The sequence below is a fragment of the Alligator sinensis genome, unplaced genomic scaffold (genome assembly GCF_000455745.1).
Source record: "Alligator sinensis unplaced genomic scaffold, ASM45574v1 scaffold352_1, whole genome shotgun sequence".
Taxonomy (NCBI): Eukaryota; Metazoa; Chordata; order Crocodylia; family Alligatoridae; genus Alligator; species Alligator sinensis.
This window is the reverse complement of record NW_005842223.1, coordinates 1,236,725-1,249,578: the sequence shown is the minus strand read 5'-3', so window position 1 is coordinate 1,249,578 and position 12,854 is coordinate 1,236,725. Positions and strand designations below refer to the sequence as shown.

Sequence of the window (12,854 nt, the reverse complement as noted above, 5' to 3'; positions counted from 1 at the left end):
AATACTGACTGGGGTCTAAAAGAAATGTGGTCTTGGCTAACCTGGCTCCCAGATTCCGGGGCCCTTGGCAAGAAAATCCTGTATGGAATATTGTTTGTCTTGATAGTTCTGATAATGTTTTATGTCTTAGTGCAACTGATCCTCTGCTGCGTGAAAGCCAGCAGGAGAAGCTTTAGCAAGGCAAGAAAACCCACAGCAGAGTCTAGAATAATGGTGTTACAAAAGTGTGAGCAGATTGAAAGAAAACATAAAAGGCTGCATGATAAAATAGAGGGGCTCATGAGAATAAAAATTTAAGGCTAAAGTGAGACTAAATAGTCTCAAAGGGGGGGACTGTGGAATCAGAAAAAATATATGCCTTAAACTTTAACTATTTTAGTTATAAGATGACATAACCGCTTTGTGGAGAATTGCTGGCTCTGTATAATAGAACAGATAAGAGAAAGTGTTTGTTCTTTATAACTCCTCTGCAACTGCTTCGCTCACCGCGGCCTTGAAGATAGCAAAAAGTATATACAACTCTGATTTGCAGGTGCAAGAAGGAGGTTTGTAAACTAACCTCGCCTCCCCCATTAGTTCCCATCCTGATTACAGCAAAAAAATAATGAAGTAATATTATAGCCGCTTTTCATGCTAATTTCACTATATAATCACGTGAGTTATAAGCAACTGTTAAAAAGTATATAAGCCTCCTGATTTTGCTCTTCGGGAGGGACCCCTTCCAAGTGCTTGGGAGATCCATGTCACTTTGAAATCCCCCCCTACAGCTGTAGTTTCTTTTAAATAAAAGCTTCTGCTGACCTGACCCAAAAGTATGCTGCGTGTGTTTCCACGACACTGTTAATATTAATGGGAGTTCTATACCTAAGTCCCTCATTCTTTGATAGGAAAACAGGCACCATGCTTTGTTCTAGTCCAGTGATTTTCAAGCTTTTTGGCTGCATAACCCCTTTACTTGTAAAATATTGCTGCTTATACCCCTTACACCCAATGCGTTTCTGCATGTTCAGCTTCTGATCAGTTAACGTGTGACGATGCCACTACAGTACTTATAGTGTGCTAACCAATCAGAAGGTCCACTGACATTATTAAATTTTGAGTACATACCCCTTGGCAAAACATTGCATATTGCAGGGGTACATTACTACAGTCTGAAAACCACTGCTCCAGTCTATTGCTAGGCATTTCAGCAATAACATTAATGACATTTCCACACTGTCCAAATACACCACACATCAACTTGACATTTCACTTCACATTGGTCCACCTACATGCTGTGTTTCATAAAGTATTTTCCTTTGCTTTTGACTTGCAATGAAAGAGTAGCATGGAAGTCCCAGACACAGCAGTTGGAGAATGGACCTCTAAAAAACTAATATAAGCATTTCAACACTTTCAAATGCTTCATGTAGCATTTCTTCTGTCAATAGCTGGCAAAGTACCTTTTCATTGTGTGGGTTGTTTTAAGATAGGTGGGGAATAATAACTATCCCCAAAAATAAAAATAAATCCTAATAGAAATTTGGAGTTACTCATTCCAAACTGTATGTCAAATAAATATGTTAAAAAACCCACCCAATCTTCATGTTCTACTTTATCACCATTCAGAGTGTCCAGTACAAGTTCCATTGGACAAGGAAAAAAAATCCAACTGTATCAAAACACTAGATTTTGACTTAGGTCCCTAGTTGGATATTACATTTAAGCAGAGCTCATTGAGAGTAGTAATTCACATTCTGCAGGAGAGTTGGACGTTTTGCACCTTTTTTATTTCGAAGTGGATTGAAAATCTGAAATTCTAAACTGTCTTCTTGTAAATCTTCATTTTGAATAAAAATGGTTTATTTACATAGCGTTGAAATATTTTGTTTTGACTTATACCAATGAGTTTCATTGCAACTTTTTATTAGAACACAGTGTATATTTTATTGGCTCTTGTCTTATTAATATTTTGTACTATTTTGCTACTTCATTAATACTGCATTTTATATAAAGTTATAGACCGAATGAATCAAAATGCTTTAACATGTTTTGACATTTTCCCCATAAACATTTTTCTTCACACAAAATGCTTAGAATTTTCAGCAAAATGCTTAGAAAGTTTTTTCTATGGAAAACTGAAATAACAGACAATTGCCTGTTATAGAAAAATGTGAGTCATTATACACATGTGATTGGTGTTATTACTAGTAAAATATTATATACTGGTATTCCTTAAATATTATTTATTGCTAAAATAAAGGGCAAAAGAATACCATAGGGTATTTAAAACAAAGGAAATAAGTGTTGATTAATAGATTTCTATTGGGGGAAGATGAGCGTTCACCCTCATGACAATGGAAGACAGTAATTTAACAATACTTCTAGGCCATTTCAGTAACATCTGTAAGCATGCATTTCAGTTTATGAAAACATGAACTGATCACAGATTCCTCTCTGTCATTGAAGGCATTAGACATTACTGAATTAAAACCAATATCTTGAATAGGGTATGTCTGAAAGTGAATATGGTTTTGCTCTGTGTTTTTTTTCTCTTTGCCTCCCTGGGCTTGTTGGCAGCCTTTCTCTGACTGTGAGCCCAATGCTACCATCTACACTAATATAAAACTTCCACTAAGTAAGAGACCTTTATGCTCTGAAAACACCACTGGCTTCAGTAGAGTTATCCTTGATTGATAAGAGTGTATTAACAAAAAGAGGCAAATTGAGACTACTGACTTCAAGAGTTTTGTCTGAGCAGACTCAATATAGAAGAACATATGGTCCAACTCCTTATATACATATACATTTTGTTTCTTTCCTGTCCTCCCTAGGTCCTTTGCCACAACATGACATGATTGCTGCATTCCTGACTTCTTAGGCTGTCTTCATTAGTATTTTGAGAGAAATGTTGATTATTAATATTTTAAAGCATCCACATCAAGAAGAGAAATTGCTTGGTTGAAAGTTGCTTTCCTCTTAAGTCTTACATTTGTCACTGCAAACTCACAACAAATCACTTTCATCCCCCTAACTGGAATTCTGTCACCAATGAGTTGGATAAAAGTCTTTCCAAAATGCATCTGCCAGAACTTCCCCGTAAGATTTCCAGTTCAAAAACTTGTCTGATATATGAATGGGGTTTTTAAAAAAAAGCAGCTCATTTTTTTAGATCTGAAGGGAGTCCAAGTAATAACTTCTTGCAACAGACGTTACAGGATAGCACCAGTAAACAAAATAAATATATAAAAAAGGTAAGGACTGCTATGCCACAAAAAATAAAGGTAGAGCTGGTATGTAGAGAGAAAATAAATTAAATGGGAATGGCAAAACATGGCAAGTGCACATCAAACTGAATCTAGTAAGAAAAATGACAGACAGAGTAACCTGGGAAATTGAGGCAGATGAGACTCTAATAGGGAGTATGACTGGCACAAAAGATCAAATTAATGGTCTTATGAGGGTGACAAAATTATGATTAGACTAGATTAGTGTGTATAAGGCTGAAAAGGAATACTTATTCACCTAACATGAATCTGAATTTAATAAATGATGACAATTCATCACTCACTACAAAAGCAGATTTGAATATCTACGCCGTCTAGTGAGATGACCGTCAAAAATGGGAAAAATATTAACTTTAGAGATCACACTGTGCGATTTATATACAAACGCATTCCAACAATAATAAAGTTTAATACATTTTTAATGTCATAGTCTGGCCACTATGCAATCAAAATAAGATATTCAGAGCCACAACTCAGTCTGGGAAAATACTTGTTCTTCTGCCTTTCACTTGTGAAGCACTGAGAGCCAACTCAGCATAAATATGTTTTACGTTTATTACTCAAGAAATTCATCAATCAATTTCAGCACTCTCACCACTGAGTTACACCTATCTTACCTGGACAACGACGACTTGAATAGACACATGATCTGGAAGTCTGATTGGTGCCCGAAAATATTGTGATAATGCAACCAAAAGATGAAGTATTGCTACAAGACTCTTTGCATGAACAGCTGAAATAGATATTAAAAGCACAAGTTACATAAGGCAAAGCAACGTAGGCAAATATTTCACTTTGCTTGCAGGGATTCATGGGCATATGGGATACATTTCCCTTGGTACCTGGACCAACAGATGGGTGCTTTCAGGGTACCTTTCTTTCAACTGCCTTCCATAAATAGAAGGTAGTAGGAATGCAGTACTCAACTGTATTCCTGAACACCAAGGTTAGATTTTGCATTATGTCCGGAAGCCATTGGCCTGGGAAAATGGAAATCTAAACCTGATTTAAAAGCCAGATTTCAAGTACAGCAGCTCAAACTGCTGTCTATGCACTCCCCTTCATCCTCTTTATTTGAGTATGGATTTATGGACTATCAGAAAGATATTTTTGTATTCATAACATGCACTTTATTCATTTTTAAGTGTCACAATGTCTGTAGGATGATAAACGAGCCTATTTTGGCTGAAGCATTGAGCAATAACTTAGCAAACTCAATGACTCAAACATTCCTCATGAACTTGTTATAGTTATTCTTGTTATTTTAGTTTCTTCTCAGCAGGTTTCATACGGGTAGTTAACACTAACAAGACTTACAAGATATCAAAAGACTTACTGTAGGAAACCTTTAATCAAGTATCAAACTGCTGGCCTCAGAATAGAATCTTATTTTTAACTCTTAGTACTTCCTTTCTTCTTCTTATTGCTTGCATCCAGATTTACAGTGCATTCATTTGCTTCCCTTGGGTAGTGCTCTAATGTGATGGTTGACAGCTACAATACAATGTTGCATGTATTTCCATACATGAAGTAACCAATAACTACTAAGTTATTTCACAAGTAAAGTAGTAAATGATTCCCTGAAATGTTCTCTTTCATCATTTCCAATGCAATTCTGAACTGTGCAGTGGACCTCTCTGTATCGGCCCCATAACTTGCCACAGTCTACAACATTGGCAGGGTTGGGGGAGGAAGGGGGGGGCGGGGAGCTGCTGATGGGGAAGGACATGGTCTGGGAGAGTTGTATAAAGAAGCCTGCCCCACACCTATGTGTACAACAGCTGGCTCTGGCAGCTGCTGTCAATCTCCTACTTTCACACTAAAAATTTGGGAAACACATGTAACACATTAAAACAAAGACAAATTTGAATTGTAAGTTAAATCACAGGGCCCCTCTACATGCCTTGCATCCTGCTGCGTAGCCGAGAATGGAAAAAAACGACGATGAAAATAACATGATGGGGCCACATGAAGGGGAAAAGTTATGGGGAAGAACTATGCTTAAAGTTCATCCTGCCTCATCATAGTTACATCTCTCCCTTCCACGTGGGACATGTGATGAAAGATAGCATGGCTCAGGATGGGGAGAGAAGACAGGAAACAGCTGCTATAAACATACTGGGCAGAATTTTCAAAAGCAGTTGGTGATTTTGGGTGCCCAACTTGAGACAGCTTGATGAAACCTGGTTTTCAAAACTACTGAGTATCCACCTTCAGAAAATCAGGCCTTTTTAAGGTGTCTTAAATTGAGCAACCAAAGTCTAAGGCACTCATAAATCACAGCCATTGTTGAACTTTCTGCATTGTTAAATAAATATGAACATATAACAGAAAAGATTTGGGCAAAATCCATGGGAGTTAGTTATCTTCAGTGGGTGCAGGATTTTACTTTAAATATTCAGTTGGCCATAATCCATTTGAACCACATGCAGGCAAATGTCATGTGTATGCACTGTATATGAGGCATCTGTGAGCTTAAATACTGCATTTTTAATGCATGTAGTCCCACTTTCACATGCACAAATGTGGTAATGAAAGATGCAGAGATATGTACACCTTTGAATACATAAATGCCAAGTGTTTAAAGAAGTGTAGCTATTTATTTCTCTGGAGGTGAAGGAGTATTGGAGAAGGAAAAAATGTTGTTGAATGTACACCCCTATTCACCATACTGTGCAGCTTCCTCCACAAGGAGCAGGAAAGTGGCCTTCGTTAGTGTAGTATAGTTATGACTTGTAGGTGGGGACTCTAACATCTATCCTATCAACGTCTAAGTGCTTCACTGTAAAATATGCAACTTACAGTCAACATTCCACTTGATGTTCCTTGGAGGAAGTTTAAGCGTTTCATTGATCTTTTCAAGCACTGTCTGTAGCTTTTGCTTCTGAGCAATTTCAGACTGTGTGACTTCAGCAACATTCAGTTTCTCACTCTCAAGTTTCTCTGAAGTGATAATGGAAGAAAAGACAGTTAGTCTGCTCCTTAACCTTAGATACCATGAGCAATGGAAAGACATTCCATTCCCCACACTCCAGCGCATTTTCAGTAGATACAAGGGTTCATGGTTGGAAAAAAAAATCGATGACTGATTTCTTGGCCGGTCCATGTAAGGACATCTTTTTTTTTTTTTTTAACTTCAGAGGACCTTTAGTGTCACTTATTAATCCTAAGGTTATAACCCCCTGTTTTCTCATTGTTTCCTGTAAACGTTAAAGCCAAGTAGTAATGAAAACCACACTACAAGCTAGCAAGGGGTGGATGCAACTCTAGATCACTAAAGGTGGGGGTTAAGCATGCTGCCTTCTTGGCTCTTCCATAAAAGATATATGGCACAAAGGTTAATTGTACTATAGACTAGCTTTTTTGATGGTCAAATAAAAGTTTTGATTTGTCCAGTCTAGATGAACTGCCTCTTCTTCAGCCCCTAGAACAATATTTTTAAAGTTTCTGTTTGAGTGGTAGAAATCAGGTTGTATCATAGTCATGTGACTAGAGATGAAGCATCCAGGAAAATAATTCAAAGATTTTAATACACATAAAAGCACCTAAAACCATGGGCAGCCTCTTCGTAAATAAACTTAGCCTACATCTACTCTCAAACCTTTTACTGGCTTTTAAATCAATTTAATTATAACTGGTACAAATCCTTAGGTTTATATCAATTTAGCTTAATTTGGTGAGTTACTGACTTAAGCTAAATCAATAAAAGCTAGGTATTAGTCAGTGTAAGTGTGTCCACACAGGGGTTTGCAGTGGTTTAAGTAAATCAATTAAAAAAACTATTTTAGTTAAACTATTGCAAGTTATGTGCACAGACAGGGCCTTTAGTAAATTAAAGACAGATTAGGTCTGTGTAATAAGAAAATGGAAAACACATTTTCAAGGTGGAACAAAAAAGTAAAAGTGATGGAGAAAAAATCCAATGAGCCACATACTCCTACCTCAGAAGTATCCACATCCAAACTAAATGGAGTAACACAGATGGAAGTAAGAGAAAAAACAGGCCCCATTAATATTACTAGCAAAGATAATGGCTGCTAATGTTTTTTGTCAAACTGCCAGGATCCTTACAACCATTAATTAACACGTAAAGAAGACTGCACAAAAACCTCCCTGATAATGGCACCAGAAATAAAGCAATTGATCGCCCACCAATTTAATTCACAAAAGAAATATGTTGTTCAGCTTGCAAGGTCTGGTCTTGCTCCCATTGAAGTCAATGGCAAATCTTCCCAGTATGAATGGAATTGGGCTTGTTGGCTTGTTTCCTGTAGTAAGAGCCACATGATATCAATGGGGGTCTTCTGCAAATCTAGGCAGGATTTCACTGCAGGCCCTTTAATCTGTAGAGACCTGACACATAGCCAATTAAAGTTAATGGAAAGATTTCTAATTATTTCAACAAGCATTGGATCAGAATCCAACTGTATACATTATTTCTGCCTGTAGCAAGTTAGATTATATCTGATGGATATTTTTAGATTGCACGGAAGGTCTGCCCATATAGATAAAATTCCCGGATCAGGGCCATATATATTCCATCACAATATGTTCAGTATCTTAACCATTCATAGAAGCAAACTTCTCCATATCCATGGGCTAGAAGACCATTATTAGAATGGCTCACAGATTGTTTCAAGATCCATTTCAAATACAGGATAAAAATTTACCAGAGACTTTATGAGCTGTAATAAGTAAGAAAGTGGCTTCTAAGCCAGCAGTTAATGGTCACTTGCCAACTCTGAATTAAATGTCTCTTTCCTCTATCTTTTTCTCAGCTGAAGCTCAGCTTGCAACCCACTGGGTATCATTAGTTCACTAACATTAAGAGCCAGGCAGGAAAGCAGATAGAAACTCCAACTTTCCAGAGGAACTTTGAGATTTAAATAAACTATGGTATGGGAACTTGAACAGATTAAAAACATCCACCATTGTAATGGAAATACCCTTGCTTTAAAACTTAATTTCCACTTGTAACATGGTTGAGTTTCTACAGAACATATGCAGATAATAAATTTAATCAGAGCTTAAGCTGTTGCCAAGACTAGAACCCTCCCTTTAGCACCCTGGGTATGCTTTATGTCCTTTCTATCAATTCCAGTGCAACATGCACTGTGCTGTACCTAAGAAGATGGCACTTCCTCAAAACTGCAATGGACAACCTTTGCTCAAAGCTCTTATAATACCAGGCTATTTTTATATCATATAAAGGCTGCAAATGTAAGATGACACCAAGCCTCCTCTAACACAGAACAACTGATCTACTTACTGACAGTGTCCCAACAGCATATACATATTTCTTACCAAATAATTTCTGTAATACTTGTCCATCATACAGGTCCTCAGCCAGATCTTTCACAATAATCCTTTCTCCTACCAGTACATCATTAATCCAGTCAATTAATACCTATACAGGGAACACAAATTTGACCATTTATGCATAGAACGTTTACAATTTAAAACATATTACACTGTACATGGTTGGGAAATACTCAGCGTAGAAAACACCAATACTACAGTGGTTTGACTACAACTGGTATGGAATTACAACAGAAGCAAATGGAAGATGTGTAGGCTACAAAGTGATAAAGAACTTCTGCTTATTATATCAATGGAGACTGAGTGCATTACACAGAGGAAATATTGCATTAACTTTTCTTAGAAAGATGACAGGATAGCACAAAACTCTGCTGACTGATTCAATGTTCTTTTAAGTCAGTGTCTTTCTATTAATTTCAACAGACCCTAGATCACGTCCATAATAAGAGAAGAAAGTTAAGTGAATTGCAATAAGCAGATGCCCCAGATACAAGATAAAGAAACCACAGAAAGAAAACAGGGCAGTCTTAGATTACAGGATGGATTCAGAACCAGAATTCTCCTACTTCAGACATTAGTTCTTGTACTCTTGGGAGCTCTATGCATCTCATCTGAAAATAGGTACTGAAATGTACTCCTTTATTGATGCATGTGCACTATGTGGTTTAATTAATTCATGTCTGCGTGATGCTTTCAAATAAAAGAAATAGGTACACCCCCCCCCGGTTCATTCATTTTCAGTGAAATATTAAAGTGTTTGCATGCTTTCCAGTACCTTTGTTAGCTCTTGTAATTTGGGGTCATTTCTTGAATTTGGATCCACCATTGTTCGGACCTCATTTTCCTCTAGAAGGGTTAAAAATAGATATTAGAAAATGATTATATTTGTAGAATTTTATTTACACACAGCTTTTTTGTTGAGATGCATTACCTAGCATAGTGTCCTCAGGGTCTATCTCAAATGGAATTGGACTGAGAGGTAAGTTAATGGCATTCATTCCTTCTTCCTGAAGCTCAGACACTGAGGGGAAAAAAAAAGCTCAGTTATATTTCAGCTCAATTATACCTACTCTTTTATTTGCACTAAAGTAACATTAATGATATCATTTTCTTTATCAGAATATGACCCACTTGCATAAGTCTCTGAGAATATTTCCAGCAATAAACCATAGTTAATAATGAAAATAAGAGAGACAATTCAGAAAACCCTCTCTTATCTGAGTAGCTATTACATGGGTTACCACACAGAAGTCAGAGGGGTTAGCAAAAATAATTTCCTGGGAAAGGTCCATTTTTTCTCAAATGTCCAAAGGCTGAAATCACATTTTTGTGGGTGAGGGTCTACCACTTAACACTGAAGAGCCATTTTGGTTGAATGGCATGACAATTTCCACCATCTGTGCCATTGGTCTCCGAGTCTGACAATTTAAGCATAATCAAGTTGGGACAGAAACACAGAGACAGCAACTCTAAAAGAAATACTCAGCATGCATCATGAAGCAGGAGGTATTATGTTATTTCTCTTTCTCAAAAGAGAAAATACCAAAAATCTTGGTATTTAATATTGTTTTTTGTCTCTCTCATTAGCAGGGGGCATGGCCCTCTATCTGGGATCTCTTGAGCATATATTGACACCATTTCATAGAAGCAGGGCATTGGCTTTCTCATTAGCAGGGGGCAATACCAAAAATCTATACCAATCTGATCATGGGGTAAAATTCCTTCTTGACCTCAAATATGGCAATTGGCCTGACCCTGAGCAGAGGGGCAAGACCCTCTAGACAGGAACCTTTGGCTTTGGTCCCAGCAGGAGCACTAGTCAAAGTTCCCACCCTTCGCTGTAGCCAACACCCAATGCCTCTGAGGAAAGCTTAAAAACATGCTGACACATGCAGCAGAAAGGGGATGGATGGGGGAAAGGCAACCAGCAAAATCCAGAAGCATGGGAAATACTCATAGTAGAATATACACCTAGATCATCCCCAACCAATGGCTGTCCAACCTCTTCTTGAACACTTCCAATGATGAAGAGCCTACAGCAGAGCTTTCCAAACTTTTCATGTTGGTGACACACTTTTTAGACATGCATCATTTCGCGACACAGTAATTCAGTTCCGGGGGAGGGGCCAAGTGAAGCAGATGCAAGTAAGGGAGCTCCGCGGTGCCCTTCCGCAAAATTTTCTGCATTTCGCGCGACACGCCTACACACTGCCACCGACACACTAATGTGTCGCGGCACACAGTTTGGAAAGCTCTGGCCTACAGCTTCCACTGTCTCACTATTCTAACAGTGAAGAAGTTTTTCCCAGATACCAAATCTAAACTTACTGTGCTGCAACTTCAAGCCATTAGTCCGTGTCCTCCTCTCTGCAGCAAGAGAAAAAAGGTGTTCTTCCTCTTCTTTATGGCAGCCCTTCAAGTATTTGAAGACTGCTATCATGTCCCCTTTTAAGTGCCTTTTCCGCAAGCTGATCATGCCTAGCTCCTTCACCCTTTCCTCAAATGACTTGCTTTCTAAGCCTTTTATCATTGCACCTGGATTCTCTCTAACTTATCCCATCCTTTTTTAGAATGCTGAGGCCAGAACTGCACACAGTACTCCAGATTAGGTCTAACTAGTGCCGAGTAGAGCCACTATCATCTCCCTTGTCTTGCACCTAATGCTTCTATTGCTGCATCCCAAAACCATATTTGCCTTCTGTGTGGCTACATCACATCTCAGACTTGTATTGAGTCTGTGATCTTCCAAGACTCCCAACTCCTTTTCCATACTGCTGCCATCCATCCTGTCACCCATTTTATATTTATGTTCTTGGTTATTCTTTCTGAGGTGTAGCACCTTGCATTTGTCCACATTGAACTTCATCCTGTTAGTTCTAGCCCAACTTTCCAATCTGTCAAGATCTGAATCGCACTTGCATCCTCCAATGTGTTCACAGTCCTTCTCAGTTCCATGTCATCTGATAAACACTAATAAGCATGTTGAACAGCACTGGGCCAAGGACAAACCCCAGTAGGACTCCACTCAAAACCTCCTGCCATTGACCTGGACCCATTAATAATTACCCTTTGCTTGCAGCTATTGAGTCAGTTATCTGTCCACCTTGTAGTAGTTTTATCTAGCCCACATTTCTCCAATTTGTTTATGAGGCCATATGGGACCTTGCCAAAAGCTTTGCTGAAGTCCAGATACACTCTATCCACAGCATTCCCTTCATCCACGTAAGTAGTCACTTTGTCAAAGGAGGAGATCAAATTTGTTTGGCAAGATTTGTTTTTCATAAATCCATGCTGGCTGTTTCTGATCAGTCTTTCCTCCTCCAGATACTTGCAAATGGCCTTCCTTAGGATATGATCCATTAAATTCACAGATATTAAAGTGGGGCAAACCAGTCTGTAGTTCCCTGCATTCTCCTTTTTGGTTTTTTAAAGAAGGGCAACACGTTGGCCCTTTACCAGTCCTCTGGTATCTGGTCCACCTCCCACAACTTCATGGGCTGGATCCAGATGTGCAGGAGTGTGCAGTTTGTGTTGCCGCAAACCTCTTTGTGGTGCTACAAACTGCACATTAAATCATGCATGGCGCTGCTAATTTGCAGTGCTAGAGCAAAATTTGCTACTGGGACTTACCTGGTAGCAAAAAAACCCCAAAACAAAACAAAAAACAACCCCACCCCCCAAAAAAAACAAAAAAAAGGAAGAAAAAAGGAGTGCAAAGCATGCCAAAAAGTGGCATGTGCTGGGACAAACGTGGAGATACAGAGCCCCTGTGCTGAGGCACGTTGTATCCAAGCCTGTCACTCCCCAGCTGGTTGGGGCACAGTGTGTCTTGAGATGGGCTGGCTGCTTCCCTTTCTCTGTGCGATGAGAAGCCCCCATGCTTCAGGCACCCTGTGCCCCAGTCAGCTGCTCCCTGGCTGGCTGGGATGCAGCATGCCTTGAGATGGAGAAGAAAGCAGCACTGGGCTGGCTGCTCCCATCTCCATGTGCCTCAGTGCAGGGGCTCCACTGCAGAACCCCCACACTGAGGGACCCTGTGCCCCAGCCAGCCATGGAGCAGCTGGCTGGGGAGCAGTGTACCTTGGGACAGGGGAGCAGCCAGCCCAGGTTGTCTCCATAGCTGGCTAGGGTACAGGATGCCTCAGCACAGACTCCATGTGCCTCAATTTAGGGGCTCTGCAGTGGAGCCCCCACACTGAGGCACACAGAGACAGGGCAGCAGCCAGCCCAGGGCTGGCTGCCCCCCTGCCTGGAGCCCCCCTGCGCTCC

At 39.4% G+C, this 12,854-nt stretch overlaps 1 protein-coding gene across 4 annotated transcripts in view; it reads right to left on the bottom strand.

The window, feature by feature from the left end:
- Positions 1-12,854, bottom strand: part of PARVA (parvin alpha) — a 111,167-nt gene that overhangs the window by 29,146 nt on the left and 69,167 nt on the right. For all 4 annotated transcript variants that reach the window (XM_006027089.3, XM_006027090.3, XM_006027092.3 and 1 more), the window contains exons 2-6: positions 9,517-9,606; positions 9,361-9,431; positions 8,571-8,673; positions 6,069-6,209; positions 3,884-3,999 (exon numbers count right to left, since the gene is read on the bottom strand). In XM_006027089.3, the coding sequence (XP_006027151.1) occupies positions 3,884-3,999; positions 6,069-6,209; positions 8,571-8,673; positions 9,361-9,431; positions 9,517-9,606 (521 nt within the window). The remainder of the gene's footprint in view (positions 1-3,883; positions 4,000-6,068; positions 6,210-8,570; positions 8,674-9,360; positions 9,432-9,516; positions 9,607-12,854) is intronic.